Below are 1,715 nucleotides of genomic sequence, written 5' to 3'. Positions count from 1 at the left end.
CAGGGACTGGGGCCCCAGGGGACCGAGCCAGGACACTGCCGGAACCTTAACTCAGTTCTCCTGGCAGCCGGACGGGAAGGTGCTGTTCTTAGTCCACTTTACAGATGAGGAAATCGAAGCACAAAGAGGTGACTGGAACGTGGCAGCTGCAATGCCAGCCTGGGCGATGTGGTTCTGTATGTGTGGCCAGAGCCGGGCAGGCTTCCTCCTGGGCACCGCACCCGTGGGCGGGAGGCTGGCATGGCCAGGCGAGGTGCCTGCGGCATGGCGGAGGCTGCCTACGGAGAGCCCAGCTCCAGGGCCTGCACGGTGGGGCCTCCTGAGGAAATGGACTGTAGCCACTGTGCACAGCCCCTGGGGTGGGCAGGTGCCAGGCCAGCTGCTCACGGCTTTATGTTCACTCTGATGTGGGGTAGGGTGCCAGTCTCTCTCCAGCTGCCATTGTTTCTGGAACCTCTTTCTGCACCCTGAGGCTGGAGTGGGGACTCTTCCAGGCAGCAGCGTGTCCTCCCGGGCTGGGGGTGGGAGTGTAGGTAGGCCCCTACCCTTGGCCTGGTGCACTTTAGGTGCTCAGCACTGGGGGGCAGGAAGCGCCTGGCTCTCCAGGCGCCCAGCTGGTGGGCAGGGTCCAGACGGACCTGCTGGCACAGGCTTAATGTTTAACTAGCCCAAGCCCCAGGCCCAGCTCACCGATTCTGGCGCCTGCTGCCCCAGCTTGTGCAGGATGGTGGATGCCTGGGATGGGCTCCCTGCCTACCTGCCACAGGGACTGCTGGAACTTCTGGAGGGGCTGCCTACAGCCAGGATGCTGTGTGTCAGGTTACCACGGAAACCAAGCCAGGCCAGCCAAGGTCTGGAGAAGCATGGAGCTGGGCATTTCCTCATCTCCCATGTCACCCTGGGCCCCAGTAGCCCTTCTGCAGTGTGTGGGGTGGGGCTGGGCTGAGAGAACGGGTCCCGGTCCTCCAGAGACACCCCCACCCTGGCCTCCCCAAGCAAGACTGACCCGCCCGCGCGTATCCCCCTGGCTCTGCTGCCTCTGCTGCCCGCTGACTGCGGCCAGCATCCCAGGCCTCGGGACATTCCTTAGCTTTGAGGCATTCACCTTCCACATCTGAGAGGGAACCGAGGCAGAGCTGACCGCTGCCCAATGCCCTCAGTGTCAGGATGGGACCCGTTTGCTGTATGCACAGGACACTGCAGTCTGGGCCCCAGATCAAGAACTGGGCCTTGCGAAAGTGCCAGTCCTGGGCAGTGGTGGTTGCGGGAGTGACCCTAGCTTAGTTTCTGTATCCAAAGTGAGACTGGCTAACTCCATCCCAGGTCTCCCCAACTCCAGCAGCTTCTCTGTGCCCTGGGGACAAGCAGAGGTTAGGCATGGGGAGAGACCGTCTTCCAGGCCAGTCTGGCTCTGCTCTCCAGGGCCATGGGACGGCGTGGGGGGCGGGGTCTAGAAGGGCAGCGTGTGCGGGGAGGAGGTGGGTGGCCAGCATCCTTTGCTGCCCCTGCAGTAGAGAGACCTGAGCCCCACCCTCTGTGGCTTCCAGTCTGGACAGAGGCTCGCTCTGGGGCACGCAGAGATGGGAGGTGGGACTTGGAGGGCTGCAGGGCCCTTCCCCGGGGAGCTCGGTGCTGTCGGAACAGTGAGGGTCAGGCCTGCACAGTGGACTCTGGGGAGTGGGTGGGGCATGGGAGTTCCGATAAGTCTTCGGACT

General features: G+C 63.4%; 1 protein-coding gene across 1 annotated transcript in view; it reads left to right on the top strand.

The window, feature by feature from the left end:
* Positions 1-264: 264 nt before the first annotated feature.
* The window catches only part of LOC105310776 (neural proliferation differentiation and control protein 1-like), a 4,425-nt gene continuing 2,974 nt past the window's right edge, over positions 265-1,715 (top strand). The window contains exon 1 of the mRNA XM_011386890.2: positions 265-309. Coding sequence (XP_011385192.1) covers positions 265-309 — 45 coding nt within the window. The remainder of the gene's footprint in view (positions 310-1,715) is intronic.

This window comes from Pteropus vampyrus, unplaced genomic scaffold (genome assembly GCF_000151845.1).
Source record: "Pteropus vampyrus isolate Shadow unplaced genomic scaffold, Pvam_2.0 Scaffold11342, whole genome shotgun sequence".
In the NCBI taxonomy this organism is placed as follows: domain Eukaryota; kingdom Metazoa; phylum Chordata; class Mammalia; order Chiroptera; family Pteropodidae; genus Pteropus; species Pteropus vampyrus.
The sequence above is the reverse complement of the archived record's forward strand: the minus strand, read 5'-3'. Positions and strand labels throughout refer to the sequence as shown.